Consider the following 24,977-nt stretch of genomic DNA (forward strand, 5'->3'; position numbering starts at 1 on the left):
CAGGGGTGGTTGAGATCCGAGGGATTAAAGGCAGAGGGGGTAGGAAGCGGTGGGGGAAGGGTAGGTGTTGTGTGGATTGGGGGTGGGGGAGTAGAAATCTGATTGGTGGAAGACCAGCCACACGGAGGAGTAGTTGGAGGGAAGGTGGATGAGTCGAGGCCTGATTGGTAGAAAACTGGCTGAAGCCAGAGTGGTGGGGGTAGGGTGGAGGTTTGATTGGAAAAGCCACCTAGAGTCCGGTGAGGTTGTAAGCACTAGTAGAGGTGTGGGGTGATACAGGGTTTGGGGCGTGTTTGGTGGAAAACTCATTGGGGGCCAGATTTGTGGGATGCTGGAGTTCAAGGGGGGGGGAATGGGAGTGGTAGAGGTTGGATTGAAGGAGGTAGGGGCTCGGAAGGCAATGGTAACCTGAGGTTGGGGAGTAATGTGGAGTAGTGGGAGAGGGTAGAGGGGCCAGTGCCTGATAGGTGCGAGACTCATTTTGGGGCATTAAATCCAGTAGTGGAGGATCAGCTCGGTGTGTGTGGGGATTGGCATCCTTTTGGGGCTGAGAGCATTATGTGGGAGACTGAAGAGAGGTTTTGGTGAATGCTCAGGCCTTACAGTAAGAAAATTATCTGGAGACTAATAAATAATTGTCTTTGATCAATTTCCTAACAGTGGCATTTGAAGTGGTTTAGCTTTAGGGATTACTGTTGGCTTTGGTCTTTCTGATTAATCTGCATAGAACTTTGGTGAGGCAAGATGGGGTGGGTTGATATGCCGTGTCTCTCCAGGGTTGTTTTGTTTTGTTTTTGATTTTTGAGATGGGGTCTTGCTGTGTTACCCAGCCTGGCCTTGAATTTCTGGGCTTGAGTAGTTGGGACTATCTGTGGCTCTAGTGTTTTTTTTTTTTATTTACATATATACAAAAGGGAAAATCCTCAACAAAACGAATTTAAAATACTTATTTCATAGAGTAAAGTTTCAGCTTTAAATTATAGTGCAAAAGCTTCCCAAATACAGGATGTAGGAATGTATCTGGTTCTGAGTTCCAGATTTCTTAAAGCATATCTTTATCTTGACTTACAGACATGGCCAGGTCGGAAAAAAAGCCTGGCCAAATTGGCCAGTGGCACACCCAGGATGATGATTGGTGAGATTTGAAAAATTGTTTTTTCTTAATCTTACTTTTTTTTTCTGAAACAACTTTCTCAAATAGTATGTTTATTTCATTTAGAGTCTGCAGAGTGTATAATTTGGCTCATCTTAAAATTATAAAGAAGGATCTTAGAATCTAGGAGTCTAGCCTCCTACAAGATGCACAAATCTTCTGTGTAATGTATATATCTGTGGCTAGGAGCTCACAGCTCCATGAAGCCACACATTGCATTATTAAATATATGTAATCTCTAGAAAGTTCTGATTTCAGGCCTACCGTTATATAACTTCCACCCCATTTTCGGTAGTGCTTCCCTCTAGAGGGAGCCTTTCTTTCCCCATGCTTACTGGAGGTATTTTAGGATAGCTCTTTAGGAAACATGCTAATAGTTTTTATTTTATTTTTATGAATTTTTAAATATCTACATTTTTATAATTGGTGCATTTTAATTGAACATATTGATGGAATTTATTGTTACATATTTGTACATGCACATTAGCTGACTGTTTTTTTTCTCCTTCCTCTTCAGAAAGTATATAATATTAGAAGAAGGTACAAAACATAGAACAAAGTCTGGAAATAGACAATGTATATATGAAAATTTTAGTTCATGATAAAAATGCTATTTAAATCAGTGGAGGGAAGATGATGGATTAGTTAACAGATAATTTTTTAAAAAATATTTTTTCTTTAGTTGTAGATAGACACAGTACATTTTCTTTATTTATTTTTAAGTGGTGCCGAAGATCAAACCCAGTGCCTCACGACTGCCAGTCAAGTTCTCTACCACTGAGCTTCAACCCCAGCCCAGTCAACAGATAATTTGAGGGTGATTGGCTATTTGGAACAAAATAAGAGTTCTTCATTGCTTCTTATGCCAAAATAAATTTCACATGGATCAAATATTTTAAAATAGAGGGACTGAGGCTGTAGCTCAGTGGCAGAGCACTTGCCTAGCATGTGTGAGGCACTAGTTTCGGTCCTTAGCACCTTTAAAAATGAAACAAAAGCATGCTGTCCATCTACAACTATTAAAAGATTTTAAAATAGAAAAAAAATTCTATCAGGAAAACATAAATTTTATTTCTAGTAATTTTGTAGTAGACCAGTCTTCTGAGCTTAATATCAAATCAAAGGCATAATAATGGCAAATAAAAATTGGAAAAATATTTGCATTACGTGAAAGGGCTATTTTCCTTAATCTACAAAGAACTTTTGCAAACCAGTATTTTTAAAAAGGTAAATAAACAAGTAGAAAATAGGCAAAGGATTATTAGAAGTTAGCTCTCAGGGGGGAAAATATCAAATTGCACATAAACATTAACATTTATTCAATTTTTAATTATATTACTTAAATAAAAAAAATAAGATGCCATTTTTTATAATTTAGAATAGCAAAGATGAAAAGGGGTTTGGTAATATATAGTGTTAGCAAATTTGTAGAAAAGTAGGCAATCTCACACAATCTTTGTGGGAGTATAAATTGGTGCAACCTTTTTGGAGGACAATCTAGAAGTATCAGTTTTTTTAAATGTTTATTTTTTAGTTGTAGTTGGACACAATACCTTCATTTTATTTATTTTTAGGTGGTGCTGAGGATTGAACCTGGGGCCTCGCATGTGCTAGGCAAGCACTCCGCTGAGCCACAACCCCAGCCCCTAGACGTATCAAATTTTTGAATGCCCAAGTTCTTTGGCTCAATTCCACTACAAGGACTTTGTCCTTCACTTCAAAAGCAATTAAATTTAATTTCTTTGATATACGCTCATATTTAGGTGTATAATTGTGATCCTGTGCATGCTCGCTTTGTAATTCAATCTTATTTTCTCTTACCTGTGTTTTTTGAATACTTCCCTCTTGTCCTTTCTCCTTACAATCCAAGGCTAATATTTGTGTTCTTTTATTCTTTTCTCCATATAATTGCATAGGTACAGGCTGTTTTAGTCTTTTTTCAGTTCTGTGGAAGAAGGATATATATTTTAGTTACCAGTACATAGACAAATATGTATAAGGACATTCACTGAAGCATTTGTTTATAATAGCAAACATTTCAAAAGAGCTTAAATGTCCAGTTAGCCTAGTAGAGTAAATTATAGCTCATCCCCATTACATAGATAATGGTGAGACTGTTAAAGTACTTAAAGTGAAAAATGGAAGCTGAGAAATAATCCATATAGCATAATATTTGCAAAAAAAAAGTGTGTGCACATGACTCGTGCTGATAGGTGCTTTTGATAAGAACTTTGGATGAAGATGAGAGATACATTGTTTATCTGTGGGGAACACTCTGCTGGGGAAACAGGGACAAGGAGTTCCTCTTCATTCCTGTTTTAAAAACATTCCTGTTTTTTTCATGAGTCATTAAAATAGGATTAGCAAAAGAATGCAGCAAACATTAGAAAACATACATCTTTTAAAACAATTTTTTTTAGTTGTAGATGGACACAATATCTTTCTTTATTTTTATGTGGTGCTGAAGATTGAACCCAGTGCCTCATGTGTGAAGCAGGTGCTTTACCACTGAGCTATATCCCCAGCCCTGAAAATATACATCTTAAGTAATAAAAAGGTACTGTTTTTTCCTAAGAGGTATATCTTTTTCCTTTATTATCAAATTAAAAATACTTAATCTTATTATAGTAATTCTGCTGACATATAAACTAACAACTTTTTGGAAATGAGTAATCAGTGTATTAAGAACTAGAAAATTAGACATTTTTGATTGAGCAATTGGATTTTGGGAAACCAACTTAGGAAAATCCATATTATAAAAGTAATTAAATTCATAAAGATGCTTTTTGTAGCATTTAATTAAGAAATTAAACTAATATTTGTGTGCATGTTAAAATCAAAAGGTAAAACTATTTTCCTCTGTAACCTTTAGTCCCTTGCCCCAAATAGGGTGTATGTTAGAACAGATAGTTGGCACTGGTGGTCCTGAGAGGTAATTAGAAAAAAAATTCTCTAAAAATGCACTTGTGAATTTGGTTAACAGTAGTTATGCCCCTAGCATTGATAAGAATTGACTCTTGAGTTTCTGAAGCTACAAGCACAAAGACCATATCAACTCTGCAATGACTTTGTAACTCTAATCTTCACCGACATGGCCATATAGTTGCAATTAAAGTTTTATACAGAGAAAATTATTAGTGTGATCTAGCAGGCAAAAATACTTCCAAAATTTGAGGTTTGTCCAGATGTGATGGTGCACACCTGTAATCCCAGCAGCTCGGGAGGATGAGGCAGGAGGATCTCAAGTTCAAAGCCAGCCTCAGTAAAAGCAAGGTGCTAAACAACTCAGCAAGACCTTGTCTCTAAATAAAATACAAAACTAGGGCTGGGAATGTGGCTTAGTGGTTCAGTGCCCCTGAGTATAATCCCCAGTACCAAAACAAAACAAAACTAAACTTGAGGTTCTATGAGGAAGAGTATAATAAAAGAGGCTCTTGGAATCATTCTTTGAGGTTCATTCATTTTATTTTTTGAATCCTGATTTCATATTGAGGAGTGCAAGACAAATATATTTTCATGTCCTTGCGTAGTTTATTTTGTGGGCTGGGGGATTACAAGCATGTAAACAGCCTGTAACCCCAGCTACTTAAGAGGCTGAGGCAGGAGGACCACAAGTTCAAGGCTAGCCTGGGCAACTTGGCAATACCTGTCTCAAAGTAAAATTTTAAAAAAGGCCTGGAGTTGTAGCTCAGTGGTAGAGTGCTTGCTTAGCATGTGCAAAGCCCTGATCTCAGGCCCTAACATGGAAAAAAAGAAGGAAGGAAATGGAAAGATATATGTTAACAGGCAATTATAGTCATGTGTGATTAGTGCTGTAATAGGCAGAAGTGATGATCCCATAGAAGAGGGCAGATATTATCTTGTTTACTTTTCAAATTAGCCCTGGGAAAGAAATGATTCTTTTATAGCTGAGGCTCAAGAATTTGATATTATAGAAGTCTGATTTCTAACTGGGAAATGATGGTGGCTTACAGTAGGATGTTAATAGTAGAGTTGGAGAGGCTTGAAGAAATATCACATTGTGGTTCATCTTATTATTACTATTTTTTTTTGGTGGTGCTGGGAATCAAGCCTGAGGCCTTGCATATGCTGTCTATACAAGTGTTTTACCACTGAGCTACATCCCCAGCCAAATAGTTCAATTCTGAAACATCTTTTTTCACCATTCCTGAAATTGGCATTCATCATATATTTGATGGCAGTTTATAGTTTGGTAGTGTTTTTTTTTTTTCCTAAGAGGTATATATAGTAACATGTCTTAGATGAAATATAGAGGTAGAACAATAAGTCTTATTAATGGATGGAATGTGGGAAGTGAGGGAAAGAGAAATCAAGGGTAATTCCTAATTTTTCAGCTTACTTTACTGGTACCATTGGATGAGATGGGTAAGACAGATGGGAACAGAGTTGAGGATGGAAATAAGGAATTCTGTGCTGCCAGGTATGGTGGTACATGCCTATAATTACAGTGATTCAGGAGGCTGAAGCAGGAAGATCTCAAGTTCAGGGCCAGCAACAGCAACTTAGCCACGCTTTAAGCAATTTAGTGATACCTCTCAAAAGAGGGAGTGGCTGGGGTTGTATTTTCGTGGTAGAGTGCTTGTCTAGCATGTGAGGCACTAGGTTTGATCCTCAGCACCACATAAAAATAAATAAAGGTATTATGTACATCTACAACCAAAAATATTTTTAAATAAATAAAAGGTCTGGGGATGTAGCTCAGTGGTAAAATCATCCCTGCATTAAATCCTCAATACCCCCCCAAAAGAATCTGTATTAGCTATGTTATGTTATAAATATGTAGTAAGTATCTAAGATGTAAATGTCAAGCAGACAGTTGGAGTTTCGTGGAAAGCTCAAGACTATTCATACAAAATTTGGGGACTTTGGGATAGGGATAGTAGAATGAATGTACAAGAGAGGGGACAATGATATAGGGTGCTGAAATTGCAGGAATAAAATCCTTAAGGCTAGAGGGGCAAGATGCAAATTACAAGGGAGGAATTGGCTTTAGATAGTGGCAGGGGCACTGTGTTCACTTGCTGTTAATGATAGGGACATCAGAATTGGATATAGTTGCAGATGGGTTGGTAGAGTTGTTGGTGGGAAAATAGAGTTCCTGTTTGAGTGCTTCTATTTTCCCAGTGTCTTTTGAGATAAAGTCATTTATTAGAAAAGCAAGGGGGAGTTGGCAGTTCAAAGGTAGAAGTTCTGCAATACTTAATGCAAAGAGATGGAGACTGGTTTTCATCCTACAGTCAAAGCCTAGTGAGTACTCCCCAATGCCCACTAACTATTCTTTTGTTAAGCCTAAGAATCTTTATTTTATTTAAAAAAATTTTTTGTACTTGTACACAATAACTATTTTTATTTATTTTTATGTGGTGCTGAGGATCAAACCCAGAGCCTTGCACATGTGAGGTGAGAGCTTTACCGCTGAGCCACAACCCCAGTGCCTATTTTATTAATGCTATCATAAGATAACCTTGATGAAACCAGCTGCAGTGGTATGTGCCTGTATTCCCAAATACTCTAGAGGCTGAGGCAGAAGAGTGGCTTTAACCCAGGAGTTTGAGGTCAGTCTGGGCAACATAGCAGTACCCTGTCTCAAAACAAACAAACAAAAAGATAACCTGGGGTTGTAGCTCAGTTGGTAGAGTGCTTGCCTAGCATTTGCCTAGCATGAGTGAGGCACTGGGTTCGAACCTAAGCACCACATAAAAATAAAATAAAGGTATTGTGTCCATGTACTATAAAGAATATTTTAAAAAATAACCTTGATGATATGCAGAAACTCTGTGTTTTAAAAATTACCTCATCGTACTGAGTTTAGAATAATTGGATCAAAAAAATAAATGGTCACCTATTGTTTGTTTGAAACAGGGTCTTGTTATGTTGCCCAGACCAGTCTCAAATTCATAGGCTCAGGTAATCCTCCCACCTTAGCCTTCCAAGTGGCTAGGACTATAGGTGTGCACCCCTACAGCCAACTAATATTTTCAATTGACTATTTTAAGGAAAAGAATGTTCTCACACTCAACTGATGTTTCTGAAAGTGTGGTCCTCCAGCCTCCTGCATTAGAATTGCCTGAGGTTGTGTTTACAAAATGCAATTTCTGGTTCTAGTCATTTTGGAGTAAGGCTCATAAAAATTATCTATTTACTTTCTTATTTTTTGCTACTAGACTCTGATTCTTGGAAGTCTTTACTCCCTTTGTAGCCCCTGTACCAAGGAGGTAATAGATGCTCAGTATATGTTGAATGAATGAACCATAGGTATACTCATATTTAATTATATTTATTGAGTTGCAAAAATTGCCATGGGGAGGGCTGGGAGTGAGGCTTAGTGGTAGAGCTCTCGCCTTGCATGTGGGAGGCACTGGTTTTAATCCTCAACACCACATAAAAATAAAATAAAGGTATTGTGTCCATGTACAACTAAAAATATATATTTTTTAAAAATTGTCACAGGGAAAAAAATTACCAAGAGAGCAAAGACTATAGTCATACAAAAGCATTCACGATCTTTATGGTTTATGGTCTCAGTTTGAAAGGGGAGAAGATCTTTAGATTCTTTGTAAAGTTTTTAGGATTTTCATTCGGTATGTCTTCAACCTTGGAAGGTTATTTCTTAGTTTTTTCTTGCTAGAGTTTTGGTTAAGCCATGTGACTCTTCCTTCAATGCATATATTTCCTAATAATAGCAACACGATTTCTTGAAACACATTCTAAGGACTTGTGCTTCTGCTAGCAAATTTTACTTGAAAAAAGTTACCAAACAATCTGTGTTCTTTTTGACCATATATTTCTTTTTGACCATATATATTGCACTATTTACTGATAATCAAGGTCATGTATTGACACATATCTGCAAAATCAGCAAGAATTTTCTTTCCTGATTTAAAAAGAAATTTTCCTAAGCCTACTGCTGAATAAGCCTAGTGTACAGTAGTTGACAAATGACTAAGGAAATTTAGTTAAACAGGAAAGTGAATCAATCATCTTGTATCTTGAAAGACAAAGTATACAGTCAGCCCAGTGTCAAGCTCTGGGTGAAATTAAAAGTCCCAAAGAGAAGTGGTTGAGTCTAACTTTTTGTATATAAAACCTGAACTTCGGTGTAGCTATTATGTCCACCTCCTTTAGCATTTTTATATCCCCTGTGATAACTAATGTTAAGATCATTGATGATGTAGTCAGGCTCCAGCAGTAAAGTGATACTTATTGCAGTGTGCCTCCACCAGGCTGGATTTTGGATCTGCAGTGAATGGCTAATAGTGGGATATCCAGCCAACCACTATCTGGAGAGCTAAACAGTTCTGAGCAAGAATGTGGTTTGACTTCACCTCATAGCTGTCTGGTAAGAAGTAAGTGAAGCAGCCTGACAGGGCAATGGAGAAGAATGAGTGTTGGAGTTGCTGGCAAATCATGAGGTAGAGAAACAAGAGGTCCTGACATTGTTGTTCACAGCTTTGAAACTATTCTGTACTTTGAACCCAACTACTATCTATAACCATAATCCTTTAATAAAAGTTTAGTTTTTATTATTTTTAATTGATAATAATTGTGTATATTTATGGTATATAATATGATGTTTTGATCCATTGGAGAAATATTAAAACTAATGAACATAACCACCAACTTTATCAGTTTCCCACAAAATGGACTTGAATACTCATCCATTTACCTAGCTAGCAATTGAGTAAGTAGGCCTTCTCCAAGTAGCAACACCCTAAAAGAAGACTTCCTGGCCCCTTTTCCTTTTTTTTTTCTAATAGATTCAGTTGTGAAGAGACTGTAACCATATATATATAGAGAGAGAGGGGGGGGGAGGGAGGGAGGGAGTTTTTTTAGTATTTATTTTTTAGTTTTTCAGTGGACACAACATCTTTATTTGTATGTGGTGCTGAGGATCGAACCAGGCCGCACACATGCCAGGCAAGCACGCTACCGCTTGAGCCACATCCCCAGCCCCCCCTTTTCCTTTTGATATTAGGAATTGAACCCAAGAGCACTTTACCACTGAGTTACATCCCCAGCCCTTTTTTATTTTGAGGAAGGAACTCTGAGTTGCCTAGATGATCTTCCTGTCTTGGTATCCTGAATCAGTGGGATTAAAAGCACGCACCACTAAACCTGGCTGTTTTGATTTTTCACTGCAATATCTTCATCGAGTCCTTTCCCCTGTGATCTCTATCAGATTCACTTTCATATCTAATTAGAAACAACCATTGACAGAAAACAGCCTTCTCCATGCTTATTGATGATGCTTGGCTAACATTCTTCCCTAACTTTCATTCAGCAGAAAAGACCAAGAAACTTGTTGCCTTTTTTCAATTTCTTTTTGCCTCTGCTGTTGTGATCCTAATTTTATAAGGGCTTCAAAATGTTTTACACTTCAGAAACTGGTTGTTCAGTCAAGATTTTTGACATTTGGTTGCTTATGATGTTGGTGGCCTTCTTTTAAAAGGCATCCTGTTATTTTTACAGTTGTGTTCTTTCTCTGGACTCAAGCAGTAGTGAAGAACATGAGTCCCGTAAGTAGAGTCCACTCAAAGCAGTGATATTCATGTTGAAGTGTCTTTGTAGAGATGACTAAAATGTGATTTGATATGTTTGGCATAAGCTGAACCTGGATTTGACTCCTCTAGGGCTCTCTGGGTTGGAGAAGTTATTTTCCCTCCTCTCAGTAGCAGGGGAAGTTCTCTGAGCTTCTTTTCCAATTTACTTCCTTTACTTTTTTTCTTCTTCTTGGTCTCCTGTATCCTGTCTTTCATAGATATTTTTTTTTTTGTAAGTGGTGCTAAGGATTGAATTCGGGGCCTTATGCATGTTAGGCAAGTGTTCTGCCCTATGGGGACATGGATTTTACCAGCACTAATTTGTGGACTTGCATGTTAGGGAGTTAAAGATAGGTGAAATCAGATTTTACCATGCCTCAGATGCTTCCTAATACCTTCTCCTTTTCTCTATTTAGTTAAGGTCAAAACAAAAGCACAGAAGACGTGGGTCAGGTAAGGAAGAGACTTGTTAAAACTTGATTACTTTTTTTTTCTCTCTCAAAGGAAAAATGTCTGATGTTCTGGGGTAAGAAGATTTAAGAGTAAACATCACATTTCCTATGTAAACACAATATGGTGCCTCCACAGGAACATAATGGTTGTTTGACTTCACCACCAGGTTCAAAATTCCTCCTCCCATCTTCTCCCACTGTGCCCATGATCTATTTGGTCAGTTTATTTTTCCAAATGTCTCAGTGAACTGTGATTTAGCTTCCTAACTCAACTAGTCAAAAAAGGAGTCATCTCATCCTGATCTCTTCTCTGATCCAGTGTGCAAGCCATTTCCCAAAGAATCTTGTGAGGCATTGTTTTGATCATATTGTTAGTCAATTTGAAGAGCTCATCGTATAAAAATCAAACTTTAGCTTAGGTCAGTATATCCCAGAGGGATTTGAATACTATCTTTCAGCTTGATCTACTAATGTTCCTGTTGATCAAGCCTCTGTTCTGACCAGAGAGGGATGAAGGAGTGTTGCCCAGGGGCCAAATGATAGGGAATATTGAAAAAGTCCTGCAGTAAATCTTAAATAACCTTCATCACCACCAGGATGCAAAATATTTTTATGACTATTATTTGCATCGTAAATGGTCATCATGGCTCCTAAGAAGTATTCTGTGTACAATATTGTATGCAATAAAGATTTTATCTGATGATTTAAAAAACTCTGATTTTTCAAGAGAAAAAAAATAGTTTCTTCCAGCCTCTACCAGGTATATATTGAAAACTATTTAAAGAAAGTCGGTTTTTAGGGGCCTGCCTGGAGTGTCCACAGGTCTTGGTTCAGTCCCAGGTGGCTTCAATATATGGAATATCATAGGAAGAGTGAAACTGGGGAAGAATATGATGAGTTTAGTTTTGGACATGTTGAAATTCAGGGGCCTATATTCAGGATTGATATTAAAAACATTTAAATAACCTAGAGAGCATGGGCAGGGATTAGTAAGGATGAATGCCTGACTGGTCAGAACAGATGCCATCAAACCTGTGTATCCTGAATAAATGTCATCCCTACCCACAGGATCTCCAGGTAAGTAGTGAATCAGGGGTAGAATTCAGAAGAGAAGTTAGGCTGGAAATAATAGATTGGGCTGGCATATATTTAATAGGATTTGTAACCCAGTTTTAGTTGCTGATTGGATTGGCATGAGAGGGTAGATAAACCCTGGGGGTGAGTTGGGGAAAAGAGATGAATAGTAGTGGTTGGAAAGGATGGGACAGAAACAAAAGGTAACTGCACAGAAAATTAAAGAGAAGGAATTTTTAGGCTGGAGTAATAGTTAATAGGATAGCAAACACCCATCAACTTGGCAGCTTAAAAGTAGTGAACATAGCCACACATGGTAGTGCATGCCTATAACCCAGCTACTAGGAAGGCCGAGGCAGGAGGATCACAAGTTCAAGGGCAGATTGAATAACTTAGACCCTGTCTCAAAATAAAATAAAAAGACAAGGGGGTAGCGGGTAGCTCAGTGGTAGAGCACCCCTAAATTCAATCCCTAGCACCGTAAAAACTTTTAGTGAACATAGTGGAATAAGATTAACATTCGTTTCTGTAACAGGTACAGACAAATCCTGTAACATGTATTTTTAAGTTTGTTCCTCATCATCAAAATAAATCATACCTTTCATAAACTACTTTGAAAATATAAGAGGTAGCAAATTTCAGCTTGCTGGAGCCTCTAACCCCAAAATATCAGGGCTAGCCAAGGATCCCAGGGATTACTTACTATCTTCACCCTGCGTAGCACAGGGGCACTGCCGGGCATAACTACTGTCAGAGCAATCTGTCCATAGAAGAGAGAGTGCTGACTTCAGACTTCAGAATGGTGCTAAGGAGAAACCTCCCTGTTCTAAGGCTGCCTCTCTCCATCTCTGGCTCTCTGCTCTTCTCAGATGAGTGCATCTCAAAGTTGATAGAGAAGAATGACAATTAAATAGACATTTCCCTGATCAGCTTTTCCCCTGTACTAAAACAATTTGGAGGCATACACTTTGACAGAGCCTGGTTCACTCTCAGTATATGCAGATATCTCCTTTTGAAGGGAAAATCAGGATGAATGGAAAGGTTAGTAGTTTCAACTAAGGGGAACAGAGTTGCTGTGGGAAACAGATCAAACATTTACAAGGATCATAGTCATTGTAGAAAAGATAGAAAATGCTATGATGAAAAAGGATGTTGTATTCATATTTTTCTTTTCTCCAACTCCCACCCCTGTCTTGTCACTCAGCTGTGTGGTGATTGAATCAGAGTCTGATGATGACTATGTCAATAAGAAAAAGAAAGCTAAGATACGCAAAATAAGCAGTAAAGGCAAGTATACTCCTCGAGAAGTAGCTGAGCTCTGAAGCCTCATTGCATGCAACAGTTTCGGGATCAAAGTCAGCATGCTTTTTTGGTTTGGAATCAGTAGCAAGTGCTACCATTTCTTTCTGTGTATATACTTGACATGGATATGATTGTGCTCCCCACATGCCCTGCTGCCTCAGACCTTGGGTTTTCCCCTCAGTAGAGTTCTTACCTGCCTAGAACTATACTAAGGAAACAGGGGAGAACGTCAAGAGCTGAGCTGAGGCTCCAGTGTTCTTGGGGCCATTCTTCTTTCCCTCCTTCATGTAGGAATCAGGAAGAGTAAGGAGAAAGGAGTAAGAGGGGGATTCCATCTCTTGGGTTCCCTTCTTCCTCCGGGAGAAGTCTTTTCTGCTGTCCTTTAATAAACTTCTAGTTTCCACTCTGAAAAAAAAAAAAAAAAGAAAGGAGTAAGAGGCATGGGTGCCACCATTTTTCCAACTTGATGGAGACTTGTAGGGATGATGGTTTAAAAATGCCAGTTACCATCTACTATCTTCATAGTTATGTAAAGTGAAGAGTACCAAAAGTTTAGCCAGGACATAATCACAAAATAAAGGGCATGTTTGACCATGATATAATGAATTCCACTATTATGTATGATTATAGTGCTCCAGTGAAAAATAAGGGGCAGGGACTGGGGGTTGTGGCTCAGAGGCAGAGTACTTGCCTATAGCATGTGTGTGAGGCACTGGGTTTGAGTCTCAGCACCACATATAAGTAAATAAAATAAAGGCCCATTGACAATAAAAATAATAAACACCACTAATATACTAATTTTTCTTATTTATACTGTGGACCAGTGAAAACACACAACTGCAGATGTATCCAGAAACTATCGAGTAACTACATTATCCTACTTAGAAAATATGGTTTGGAAATTACCACTGAACTTTATTATTTTATCTGTCGCTGCTCTCAGAAAAATTGAAAAAAAAAAAAAAAAGGACCAGCAGCTCAGTAGGCTGAGGCGGGAGGATTACAAGTTCAAAGCCAGCCTCAGCAACTTAGCAAGGCCCTAAGCAACTTAATGAGGGCCTGTCTCTAAATAGAAAAAAAGGGCTGGGGATATGGCTTATATGGCTTAGTGGTTAAGTGCCTCTGGGTTCAATCCCTAGCACCAAAAAAGAAAAAAAAAGGTATGTGTGGGGGGGAACAATCTCAAATAGTTGTTAACCGTGATTCATGGTTCTCAGCTTGTTTAATTTTGTTCTGAATAATCTGCCAATATTTCATGTATAAGGAACAGGTGGAAGGAGTGTACTTATATACTTGTTTCTTGTATTTCAGATGAGATGCTGGAAAAGTTTTCTGTCATTGAGGAGCAGCCCACCCAGGAGCCTCCAATAATTATTATTGATGATGATGATGATAATGATAATGATGATGATGATGATGGTGGCAACAATAACAAATTGAAGAGTCCTAAGCTAACTGAAGAAGATTTCTGTGCTCAGGGCCAAATTTCTCTTGATAAAGAAAAGGTAGTTGAGTTTGCTATCTCCCAGTACAACTTGCCTGATAATGTTGTTGAGATGCAGGATTTTGGTAAAAATATTGGCCAACCACCAAATGATCCTGAGGCTAACCTAGAAATTATAGATACAAAGTTGCCAAGTGAAGAACCCATACCTGTGGTGGAACAGCCAAAGAAAAGGAAGGACAAAACCAAAAATATACGTGTAACACCTGGTAAGCCCATCATGTCAAGTGTGTGTGTCCCACAAATGTGCCAAGCCTGCCAAGTGTGTCCACACCACCTTTACAACTCCATGTGCCTGTGTTGTCAGGCCTGCCTGTCGTGCCTGTGTTGTCAGACCTGCCTGTCCTGCCTGCCAACCCCAAGCCATTACAACTTCCAAGTGGCAAAGGGAAGCAGTCATTCCAGTGGAAAGGATCTTCCTGGAAATAAGAGTAGGAACACCCATATCTGTCTATTCACTTTTTGCCTACTTGGAGTGCTTCTTGCATCTTTTGTCCTGAGGATATCCCATTATTTCATAGGACCCAGCTTGATTCTCAGTTTCTTTGTGAAGCCATAAACTTAGAGTAGCTCCTCCTTCTGGGTCCCCAAAGTTCCAGAGTGTCTCTTCTAACACTGTATTGTAACATGGTCATGAGTCTGTCTCCCTAGTAACCTCTTCAAGAGAAGACTCTTACCTCATCTTTTAGTTTTTTTTTTCAGGATCTAGCCTCATGGTTGGCATGTAAAAGATACCATATTTTAAAATAAATGAAAGAGTAAAACCATTAGTTCCTAATTATTGGCAGTGTGAGTCCTAGGTGAAGTCTGGCTTGCAGATTGGGTGAAGGTACTGCTGAGGATATGAGCCATTCCTTGAGCAAGTGTGTGAGCTATGTTGTACCATTGCTCGGAGTGTGCGAGTCTCAATTGCCCACACACCTTGGCTTCTAATGACACATATACATACTTTTATGATAGTCCTCAGTAAGTATCTATGACAGATTGCTACCCAGCTCACTCTAGTAGTGGCTCAGGGATTGCCATAAAGTCACTCAGATAGCAGTCATATGCAGCCCTCACCCACAATTTTATTGATAGATGTTCTGTGCTTGGCTGTGTAAGTCCCTCTGGGGTTTAACTGTCAGTTGGTTTGTTTCTCTGTTTTTGTAGATGGACACAATACCTTTATTTTATTTATTTATTTATTTATTATTGTGGTGCTGAGGATCAAACCCAATGCCTTACACATGCCAGACAAGTGCACTACCACTGAGCCACAACCCCAGCCCCTGTCAGTTTCTTTTTTTTTAAAAGAGAGAGTGAGAGAGGGGAGAGAGAGAGAGAGAATTTTTTTTTTAATATTTATTTTTTAGTTCTCGGCAGACACAATATCTTTGTTGGTATGTGGTGCTGAGGATCGAACCCGGGCCTCACGCATGCCAGACAAGCGCGCTACCGCCTGAGCCGCATTCCCAGCCCCCTGTCAGTTTCTTGATGGTATAAATTTCCAGGGTACAAATTGACTATTATATTATCCTTCCAGCTGTTAGTGGAAGAAAAAAGCGTGGTCCTTCAAAGAAGAAATCCAGTGCAGTAAAAGTTGAAAAATGTGAGACTGGGTATGTACTTCTCACACCCATTTGAACAGGAATTGAGTGCCTATTTATTGCATGTTTAACAGCCCACTGGGCACTGGAGGGGAATTCTTTAAGGGGGTGGAGTCTGGTTGGGAAGGGTGGCAAGGTATCTGTCCCTAAATGGGAGAGCACATGCAGAATGAGTAAGCTTCCCTCCTTGCTTACCCTAGCACCTAAGCTACCAAGATCCCTGCAGTTACCTTGGCAGAGTGGAGCCCTTCTTTTCCCACAGCACCTCTGGTATCTGAAATTTCCTTTGTCTTTAAACTCGGGTCAAAGAATATTGTGTAACCAAACAAGACACTACTTTCAGGTTGGATACAGCCCCATGGCTACCAGTTTGTACTAAACCCAAGCCAACATAATAGAGATAGTGACCTATTTGTTCAGTCTATTGGGATTGGAGGGAGGGCAGTTAAGAATGTCTTCTAAGCTTTTCTGTTGCTTTGAGTGAACCCAGTTTTTCTTACTACTGTGTGTATCCATGTGGTATTGTTGCAGTTTGGGGAATGGAACCCAGGTCTCACACATGCTATGCAAGCACTCTACTATTCAGAGTGACCCCTCAGCCCTCTTGTAAATTTTTAAAGTTTAAATGTTAGGATAAAATGGATTGGTTTTAGTTCCCCCGACCTTTTTTTTTTTGTGCGGTGCTGGGGATTGAACCCAGGCCTTGTACATTCGAGGCAAGCACTCTACCAGCTGAGCTATATCTCCAGCTATCTCTTATTTTTATTAAGCTGTTTATAGTTGATCCTGAAAACCACTGATCATTTAGACCAAAAATATTAATAACTTAAATCAAAAAATTAATATATTTTCTCATTTAGATTCTAGCAACTTCTCTCCCTTTCCCCTTAAAAATGTGATATAGTAAGCATAATTTTCTGTTTGTTTTACTTGCATTCAGGAGTAATACATATTCACCTGAAGTATCATATAAGAAAAGGACCATAATTGAAGAACTTTGTGATTTTCTTGTGAGCACTTCTTTTTGTATTATTTTTGGTTGGTTTTCATTTTCGTTTTTAACAGTGCTATGGATAGAACCCAGGGCCTCAAACAGGCTAAGCAGGTGGGGTGCTCTATCACTGGGCAGTAACCCTAGCTTGTACTTTTTTTTTTTTTTTTTTGTATTGGGGATGGAACCTTGCTGCAGTCTGGCTGGGCACAATTCAGGAGCCACTTGTCAAAACAAATGAACTTTATTTTTAGAACCACACACACCAAACAAAACAGCTCCTCAGGAAAAACCTTCAGAGCCCAACTGCCACCACTGGCTTTCCACAAGCCTCTCAATCTCCCCCACTCCTCCTGCTCTTGAGGCTGATTGGCTGGATCACGTGGGCAGAGCCAAAAACAGTCCCCCAATGAGCAGCTCCATGGTCTGAAAGGGCGGGGAAACAGCTCAATGAGCATCACCACAGAGGAGCCAATCAGTTGGCAGCTAGAAGTTTGCTGGGGCCACTGTGAGCCAATCATCAACTGGCAGCTGGAAGTTTGCTGGCAGCTGGAAGTTTGCTGGGGCCCCTTTGGCTGTGGCTCTCAACAGAACCTAGGGGTACTTAACCACTGAGCCACATCCCCAGCACTTTTTAATATTTCATTTTGAGACAGGGTCTCACTGAGTTGCTTAGCACCTCACTTTTGCTGAGGCTGGCTTTGAACTAGGCGATCCTCCTCCCTCAGTTTCCCAAGCCACTGGGATTCCAGGCATGCTCCACAGTACCCGGCAACTTATATATTATTTTTAAACTTGTATTCTGCAACAAAATATGGAGACATTGGGGCAACAGAGCAACTCGGACTTCTCTGCGTCACTGTGCCTTTTGCTGGCTGAAGTAGCTAGTGGCAGCCCACCGTGTGCTATCTTAGATGGACTACCTTGCAGTAAGTTGTCTTCTCTGGATACTTAGATACATATTCAAGCTGCTTTGCCTATAGGGATGGGTATCTTAGGTAATTCCCAGACTGCTTTGCTAGAGACTGTGGTATAAGAAGGAAGAAGATTCCCCTTGGTGTCTTTGTCAATCTGCCTCATTCAAAAGAGGCTAGCCTGTTTGGACTGTTTAACTGTTGCCTTGGTACTTCCTGTGTCAGTCTGGGGGCTTCCTGTGTGTGTAGCATTGTTCTGTATAGGCTGCCTGCTGGTCATGTGTCTGATGTATCCAATTTGGGGTCTTTTTGGTTTCTCTGATGTGGTAGTATTCAGCCTGCAGTGAAGTGGCACAGGTCTTGAGGTGAAGTTTGCTAAGCTACAAGGCAAGCACCTTCCTTGACTACAAACATACAGGAGTCTTATCCTCTGCTGAAGCCTGTAGGTGGCTCAGGTTTTCATCTATCAACTTTTCTGATGCAAATTTGCTTTCAAAACTAGATGTTGGAGGTAGAAATGTTGGAGTCATCCATATAAGGCTTTGGGATGAATACCCTTGCATTAGCCTCCTTTGCATGTCTGGTACTTTCTTCTCCACACACCAACCTTTTTACCTAGGGGCTGTTTTGCAATTTAAGGGTTAATAAGTGTTCTGGCAAAAATCACAGTGTCCACAGAGTTCTGTGGACTCAGAATCTCTGTGTTTGCTCTTGTTTTATCTTTCCAGCTCTGTGGGCTCATCTCTCTGGACTTGTGAATTTTTGAGGCCAAGATAAAAATGCTTCAGTTTAAATAGATAGTTATTACATGCATGAGTTTTTTAATATGCTGAGCACTATTCTTTGTGCCATTTGTATTAGGCCTTGAAAGTTGGGACAGCGATTGTGGTTTAACGGGAAGACTATGAGATTTGGATCAGAAGATTCATTGTCTCTGTGATCTTTAGACAAGTTATTTCTGAGCTTCAGTTTCTTCACCTTCAAGGTAGAGATGGTAAAAACATTAGTACATTTTTCAAAGGTCCTTGTGAGGATTAAATAGGATGAAAAGAAAGTTCTATTTTTTTCACAATACTTGCATTGATTTATTTTTATTTGGTGCTGAGGATTAAACCCAGGACCTCACATGCACTAGGCAAGTGCTCTACTGCTGAGCCACAAACCCAGCCCCAAAAGAAAGTTCTTTTTTAAAAATGTTAATTTAGATGTCAATTGACCTTTATTTTGATGATTTACAGTGGTGCTGAGAATTGAACCCAGTGCCTCACACAGGTTAGGCAAGCGCTCTACCACTGAGCCACAACCCCAGCCCGGAAAAGAAAGTTCTTTGCAAATGATAAAGCACCACACAGATGGTGGTTCTTACTAGAGATGGAGATGGGGGTCTCTCTAGGCCATGGGAGAAGAGATTGTGCTGAGACATGTGGGGAATCATGGTTTGTGTTCAGGAAATATCTTTGTTGCCTTTGACCAAAGTGGAAATGGTAGCTGGAAATAGAGGTTGGAACCAGATAGAAATGAGCTTTGAATGCCAGGTCAAGCAGTCAATGAAAAGGCAGAGGGTAACATTCTGGAATGTGGCCTAGGAAAATGAATCTGGAGGGGTGTACATAATGGGATTAGAAGAAAGTCTGGCAGTAAGGAACAGTTGGAGGAATACTGTTGAATCAAGGCATCAAGGGGATGATGGGAATTTGAATTAGGGAGGTGACAGTGAGGTTGGGAAGGAGCAGCTGCCTGGAAAAGCCTTTGGGAAGGAAATATTAGTGTGTGTCTGTGCCGATTTAAACATGGGGTAAGGGAGGAAGAAATGAGTTAAAAATACCTCTGTGTGGGGCTGGGGTTGTGGCTTAGTGGTAGAGCACTTACCTAGCATGGGTGGGGCACTGGGTTCAATCCTCAGTGCCACATAAAGATAAATAAATAAAGTTATTATGTCCATTTTCAACCAAAAAACATCTTTAAAAATGTCCTCTGTGGTTTTCAACCAGTTATAACAGAAGTTTGATATTTGAACAAATTGTACTGGAGATAGACTACATGTGTTAGTCACTTGGAAATTTGTATTGGGCAGTTGTAAATTCAGAACTAGATTTTAGGAAAGAGCTCAAGACTGCAGCTACAGGTATGGAGAATCAGTCTTTTTGAGGTTGAAACTGGGCCTCCTACTTCTTGAGAATGTGCCAAGTGTGAAAAGAAAAGGGTACAAATGGAAACTTGGGAAATGCCCTCATCATCGGAGCTAGAAGAAGGAGCAGCAGCAAGTTTTCAAAATTGCTCTTAGTCTGACCTTTACGCATGCATTTCTTCTATTCCTTTACCTATACAAAAATCAGTTGAATTTGCCTTTACAGGAAATCTATGTGCAAAATACCTGGATGTTTCTTACGTGACCTTGAAAAGTCAAAGAAATATTCTGGAAAGAATTTCAAGCAAAATAAGGATGAGTTGGTTCAGAAAATCTACCAACTGTTTAACAGCACCGTCTTTGATCAGAAGGTATAATTGATAAATGAGCATTTATTGAGTATCTGCTATATGCCAGCATTCTAGGGTGTACCACATAGTGTACTGACAGTGTATACTACTGCCCTTGAGAAATGTCAGTTTGGGTGGGGAGATGAGATGTCCATTCATGAAAGAAATAGAGAATGATTATGGGTTATAATGTATGGGACGTATGGTGTTACTACAGGACATCAGCAGACAGAAATGGCTGAGACTGAGTGGCCAGGAAATAGGATTTCCTGGAGGAAGTAGGCTCCTGGTTCTTGAAGGAGGGTAAGTAATGAGAACAACAGTGCTGAGGGAGCAAGCCTGTGTTGTGGCTTGACTGCCTCCAAGAGAGGGTTCCTGTTGAATGATTATGGGAAAGAGTAGTGTGAGTTGGGCAAGTTACTTAACCTCAGTTTGTTTCTTCATCTGTAAAATGGGGACAGTAACAGTATAGTCAGCCCCTATATCCCTGGAAGATTGGTTCCAGGAACCTCCAACAAATACCAAATATTCAGGTGCTCAAAATCCCTTATATAAAATGGCAAAATATTTGCATGTGACCTATGTACATTCTCCCATAGATTTTAAATCTTCTCTGTATTACTTATATAATACCTAATGCAATATAAATAGTATGTAAATAATTGTTATGCAATTTAGGGAATTAGGACACATGGAAAAAATCTGTACATGTTTAAAATAGGTGCAATTTTTAAAAATATTTTCAATCTCTGGTTGGTTGAAACTGTGGATACAAAACCCACAGATCAGAGGACCAAATGTACTTATTACCTCCAAATTATTGTAAGACAAAAGTTTGTTTTTATTCACACACACACATACACACACACACACACACACACACACACACAGTACCTAGAACAGGGCCCAGAACATAGTAAGTAAGCTCTTTTTTTTTTTTTTGATCATGAAGACCCAGATAATGGATGGAAAGCCTTGAAGATCAGGTTGGGGGACTTTAAACTTAAAGTAGGCACTACTCAGTAGGCACTACTCACTGCACAGGATATGGTGTGACATGTAGAAGCTACTGAAAGACATTAATCTGACAGTATAGTCTTGAGATATGGGCTGGATTGGAAAGAATTTGGATGCAGAGACCTGTTGGTCATTCAGGGGTTTTGGTATTGTTTTGATTTTTTGGTTTCTGAGGTTTTGTTTTTGTTTTGCAGTGCTGAGGATGGAACCCAGGGCCTTGGACATGCTAGACAAGCACTCTACCACTGAGCTGCACCCCCATCCTTAGATCATTAGGTTTTTAGGTTTTATTGTATTTGGTGACAAGACTTACCAGAGGGAAGTTCCAATATCCTAAAGGTTCCCCAGCCTTTAATGTTCTTCCTGATGACAGTGGTGGTATTTCAGATGAGCAGAGCCTGATGTATCCTGAGTTGCATTGTTAGTTCTTTCTGGGTGCTCCTATGCACAGATTTCCGGCTCACTCACCTCAGCACGCTTACATCCCTCTCCTTAGCTGCCCCTGACTTGTCTCTGCACAGGCGAGCGCGAACCCTGTATGCACATGGTCTCAACATTCTCTCTTGTCTTGATCACCTATTAAGTATCTTTACCTGGACTGCAATTTGGCTTTTATTCTCCCAGAATGTTTAGATTTGCATGCCCATTGAATAGATTTCTCCCCAGTTTGCTTAGCATCAAGAATCTGGGGGAGAAACTTCCTCTTACTTTGGATTAGAGGGAGAAAAACTCCTGAGGTCATATTTTCTGGTCTGCTTAGAACTGCTTTCTGATTCCTTTCATTTGCCTTTTATTTTCAGATGCCAGAGAAAATAGAAATCACCTGGAATAAAAAGATGCTGAGAACTGCTGGCTTATGCACCACTAGTGAGACACGACACCCCAAAAGGGAGCGCTATGCCAAGATCGAGATTTCTTTGAAAGTCTGTGACTCTGCAGGTGATGGCAGGAGTATGGCAGCCTTACTGCAGTGCTCTCTCTTTTTGACATTGCACCTGTTAATTACTCTTAGCTGGCAGTCTGTGTCAAGTTGAACTGCCATTCTTGGGTGAACAAACCTACCGTGTGTTGCTTGGGGGATATTACTATTGTATGCCTCATCATTCCTGAGAATCCAACTCATCAATCTACCAAGCCTACCTTTCTGTCTACATTTTCCACTTGCCAGAGGCAGCATCTCTATTCTCTCACTAGGTGAGGTTCCTGATCCCCCTATATATAGCCAATTACCAAATCTTCCTTCATCTTGACTCTCCTGTTGTTATTCCTTTTCCATCTCTGCCTCCACCCAGGTGTGGGTCCATATCCCCTCATTCTTTTCCTTGCTGCATTCAGTCTCCTACACACCACTATGTTGCTTTCCTAGTAGGAAACCCAGGGCTTTTCAATGCCTAGAGACTGACTTTTGAGGCCATTGTAATCTGCCCTCACTCCACTTAACTGGTCCTGTCTCTCACTATTCCACTACTAGCTCATGCTCCAACTGGGATTTCTTCTCAGCCCTCAAAATGTACCACATGCTTTCTCGCCTCAACCTTTGCTCCTTTCACCTTCCCTCCCAATGGCTTTACTAGCTTTGTGAATCCAGTCATTCGTCAAGGGCTCAGCTCAGATCCCAATCTTGCTATGGAATTTCTAACCAAATCCCAAGGCCCTAAGGATTACTCCCCCTCCCCAACCCTGGTCACTTATGTTCCCCGAGGACAGAAACCAAGTCTTGTCCAGGTGTATCTTTAGCAGCACCCCACAAAAAGATGAACACGTCGGAGCTCCTCCAAACAGACCTGCTCACCTAAGGCTCTCTGTCATTAACAAAATCGGGTTGAAGTAGGCGGAAGTTTCACTTTCAGAATCCTGGGAAGGTAACACTCATGACTGCCTGTGAATACTTATGTAAGATGGCTTTGTGTCTAGTGGTGGTAAAAGTTGAAGGGTTGGGTAGCAGATCAGAAGCAAATTGGTTTTAGTGCTCACAGTTTCTTTTCAATCTTTTTCCAAGACCGCCTCCGTGATACTTTGATCCATGAAATATGCCATGCTGCTTCCTGGCTGCTTGATGGTGTCCGAGATTCTCATGGTGATGCATGGAAGTATTATGCAAGAAAATCCAATGCGGTGCACCCCGAGCTGCCCAGGGTCACTCGTTGCCATAACTATACAATTAACTACAAGATTAATTATGAATGTACTCAGTGCAAAACCAGGTAAGACCTTTCCCCTCAGACTTTCCAGTCTGGCCTCTAAGTGGCTCTTGTAGTGACTATAGGAATAAATCGAAGGGTGTCTGATTTGAAGAGTGAACCTATTTCTTTCCATGTTCTCTTTCTCAATTCCCTATTCCTTTTTTTCTTTTTTGTTTTGTTACTGGGGATTGATTCCAGGGACACTTTACCACTAGGCTACATCCCCAGCCCTTTTTTAAAAATTTTGAGACAGCATCTCACTAAGTTGCTTTGTGCCTTGCTAAGTTGCTGAGGCTGGTCTCAAACTTGCCATCTTCCTGCCTCAGCCTCCCAAGTCACTGAAATTACAAGAATGTGCCACCACACCGAGCCCTTATTCCTGTATTCCTGTTTCTGTCCCCCAACCTTCTCTATATTACTCTTATCCCTAATTTGAGCTAGCCCAACCCCTCTGCTGCTTATGGCCCCATTCTCTGAGAACCTGTGGGAAATTTTCTCTTTGGGCCCAAGGCTAACATCTCAGAGCTAATGCTGAGGTACAGTGACTGATTTCTTTGTTGTATGATGTCCCTTTTCTCACTAGGGTTGGCCGCTACACCAAATCGTTGAACACAGAACGCTTTATCTGTGCCAGATGCAGGGGGCCCCTGGTCATGCTGCCTTTAACTCGTAAAGATGGAACCCCCATTGAGCCCCATGTGAGACCATTTGCCAAATATGTGCAGGAGAATTACCGAGTGGTGTTTCAAGGGACAGCTGGGATCAGCCATGGGGATGTGATGAGAAAGCTCAGCAAGGATTATGTTGCCAGTAAACAAAAGAAGAATCCTTAGAGTATGTTTATATGAGCTGAATCCTTTACTGATGAAAAGTTTTAGAAAAAAGTCTCTATTATTGTGAAGTTATGAATATTAGAGTTTAAATACGTGTTTTAAGATTCTTGTTATTCATGATTATTGTTCTTAACTAAGGGTTCTATTGCTAGTCATTTTGTCCAGGACCATACCCTGAAACACTCCAGATTCACCTTGGGTCTTATTTTGAAAGCAAGTTTTAAAATGTAGAAGAAAATAAAGAAGAAAAATGAGTTTCTGAGAGTGGCAGGTTGAGAGAATGAAAATGATACTGGGAAGAGAACAAGTTTTAAAAGCAGCAGTTTACACAGGACTGTTGTCAGATGTAACCTGCTAAACCCACCTAGACAGAAAAGACAAACATGTTGTTGAATTCAATTGCTGATGACATTGAGTGAAGCTGTCAAGCTGTATAATTATTCAACAAATAAAATGTTTTTGCATCTCATTCATTAGCAAAGTCTGTTTGTTATCTCATTTCTGTTAATGCCCATACGTTCTTCAGCAGACTCCCTATTTCTGAGAGATGTCCAGGATGTGGACTGGAACCAACATTGTATTCATTTCCTCTGGCTACCACAACAAAGTACCATAAACTTAGTGGCTTAAAGCAACACAAATGTATTATCTTATAGTTCTAGAGGTCAGAAACCTGCAATGAATCATCCTGGACTAAAATCAAAGTGTCAACAGGGATATGCTCCTTTCTGGAGGCTCTGGGGAAAATCCATTTCCTTGTCTTTTCAACTTTTACATGTCAGCATATTCCTTGGTTTGTGGCCCCTTCCTCCATCTTCAGAGCTAGCAACATCTCTCTCACTTTCTGCCTTCCTCAAACTTTTAAGGACCTTATGGTTACATGGGTCCTCCTAGATAATCTAGGAGAATCTTCTTATTTTAAAGTC

At 39.9% G+C, this 24,977-nt stretch overlaps 1 protein-coding gene across 1 annotated transcript; it reads left to right on the forward strand.

Moving 5' to 3' along the window:
* The first annotated feature begins 449 nt into the window (after nucleotides 1-449).
* Gcna (germ cell nuclear acidic peptidase) lies at nucleotides 450-24,520 on the forward strand. Its single transcript, XM_040281947.2, has 10 exons — nucleotides 450-1,135; nucleotides 9,644-9,690; nucleotides 10,131-10,167; nucleotides 12,445-12,527; nucleotides 13,854-14,255; nucleotides 15,572-15,647; nucleotides 19,895-20,039; nucleotides 21,836-21,974; nucleotides 23,035-23,239; nucleotides 23,802-24,520. Exons 1-10 carry the CDS (start codon nucleotides 1,074-1,076, stop codon nucleotides 24,049-24,051), a joined length of 1,446 nt encoding a protein of 481 aa, XP_040137881.2. The 5' UTR covers nucleotides 450-1,073; the 3' UTR covers nucleotides 24,052-24,520.
* The last annotated feature ends 457 nt before the right edge of the window (nucleotides 24,521-24,977 follow it).

This window comes from Ictidomys tridecemlineatus, chromosome X (genome assembly GCF_052094955.1).
Source record: "Ictidomys tridecemlineatus isolate mIctTri1 chromosome X, mIctTri1.hap1, whole genome shotgun sequence".
NCBI classification, from domain to species: Eukaryota; Metazoa; Chordata; class Mammalia; order Rodentia; family Sciuridae; genus Ictidomys; species Ictidomys tridecemlineatus.

What these genes read in the sequence shown, in the direction of transcription:
- Gcna (XM_040281947.2), top strand. Translation starts at nt 1,074, where the DNA reads ATGGCCAGGTCGGAAAAAAAGCCTGGCCAAATTGGCCAGTGGCACACC. An exon ending in GAAAGTCTGTGACTCTGCAG is followed by an intron (nt 21,975 to 23,034) that starts GTGATGGCAGGA and finishes TCTTTTTCCAAG; the next exon opens with ACCGCCTCCGTGATACTTTG. An exon ending in TGTACTCAGTGCAAAACCAG is followed by an intron (nt 23,240 to 23,801) that starts GTAAGACCTTTC and finishes TTTTCTCACTAG; the next exon opens with GGTTGGCCGCTACACCAAAT.